Raw genomic sequence first — 859 nt, forward strand, 5'->3', positions numbered from 1 at the left:
GGACGGGTTTCCAGCTGCAGGTCGGGTCGATGGTGATCTCCTCGTGCTCCGAGCTGGGGGTGGCAGGATGGTGGGGGGAGGCAGGTTGGGGGGCATTCTGTGCCCCTGGGGTTGGCACAGTGCTGGTCACAGATGGATGGACGGGGAACACTTACTTCTGGATGTAGATCAGGATGCCCAGCATATACTGGTCCACCTCCAGCCCCTCCAGCAGGGCCGTCTTACTGAAGGCAAGGAGAGGCAGGGTGAGGGCAGGGAAACCCCCCTGCAGGCAGGGAAACCGGGGCACGGCCCCACTGGGCCCCCACTCACTTGCAGACGGGACACCGCCATGTCCCCCTCTCACAGTTGAGCTGCAGGTAGGATTCCAGGTCGAAGCACTGCAGGCAGAGAGCGGCAGCTGAGCCGGCAGCAGCGGGACACAGGGTGGAAGACACCCCCCTGCCACCCTCCCTACCTGTATATGCCGGCAGTCGTGGCCCCTGGCTGGGAGCTGAATCCTCCGGAAGGTGATGGGGCACTTGAGGGACACCTTGATGGCCGTCTGCTCCACTCCATCCTCACCGTTGGGCCCCGGGGTCCCTGGGATGGTCCCGCTGCTGAAGTTGCGCTTGACTTGTTGGAGGGGAAAGGCAAAGGGCACCAAGGGTCAGAACTGGGACGCCAGGATGAGGGTGGCGCCGGGGTGGCACCAGGGCATGGTGCCCCATCATCTCCCATCATGCTGCAGTCCTGGACCAGGGTGTCCCCCCAACCCATTCCAGAGCCCCCAGACCAGCGTGTCCTGCCCCCCACTGTGCTGCAGATCCCAACCAGGGTGTCCACAGACCCCACGCCCGGCTCCTTCGACCCGCATGCA

General features: G+C 64.7%; 1 protein-coding gene across 1 annotated transcript in view; it reads right to left on the reverse strand.

Moving 5' to 3' along the window:
- The window catches only part of ZMIZ2 (zinc finger, MIZ-type containing 2), an 8,233-nt gene that overhangs the window by 3,205 nt on the left and 4,169 nt on the right, over positions 1 to 859 (reverse strand). The window contains exons 8-11 of the mRNA XM_009880211.1: positions 458 to 615; positions 313 to 380; positions 156 to 224; positions 5 to 53 (exon numbers count right to left, since the gene is read on the reverse strand). Of these exons, the coding sequence (XP_009878513.1) occupies positions 5 to 53; positions 156 to 224; positions 313 to 380; positions 458 to 615 (344 nt within the window). The remainder of the gene's footprint in view (positions 1 to 4; positions 54 to 155; positions 225 to 312; positions 381 to 457; positions 616 to 859) is intronic.

The sequence above is a fragment of the Charadrius vociferus genome, unplaced genomic scaffold, assembly GCF_000708025.1.
Source record: "Charadrius vociferus isolate BGI_N301 unplaced genomic scaffold, ASM70802v2 scaffold612, whole genome shotgun sequence".
Classification (NCBI taxonomy): Eukaryota; Metazoa; Chordata; class Aves; order Charadriiformes; family Charadriidae; genus Charadrius; species Charadrius vociferus.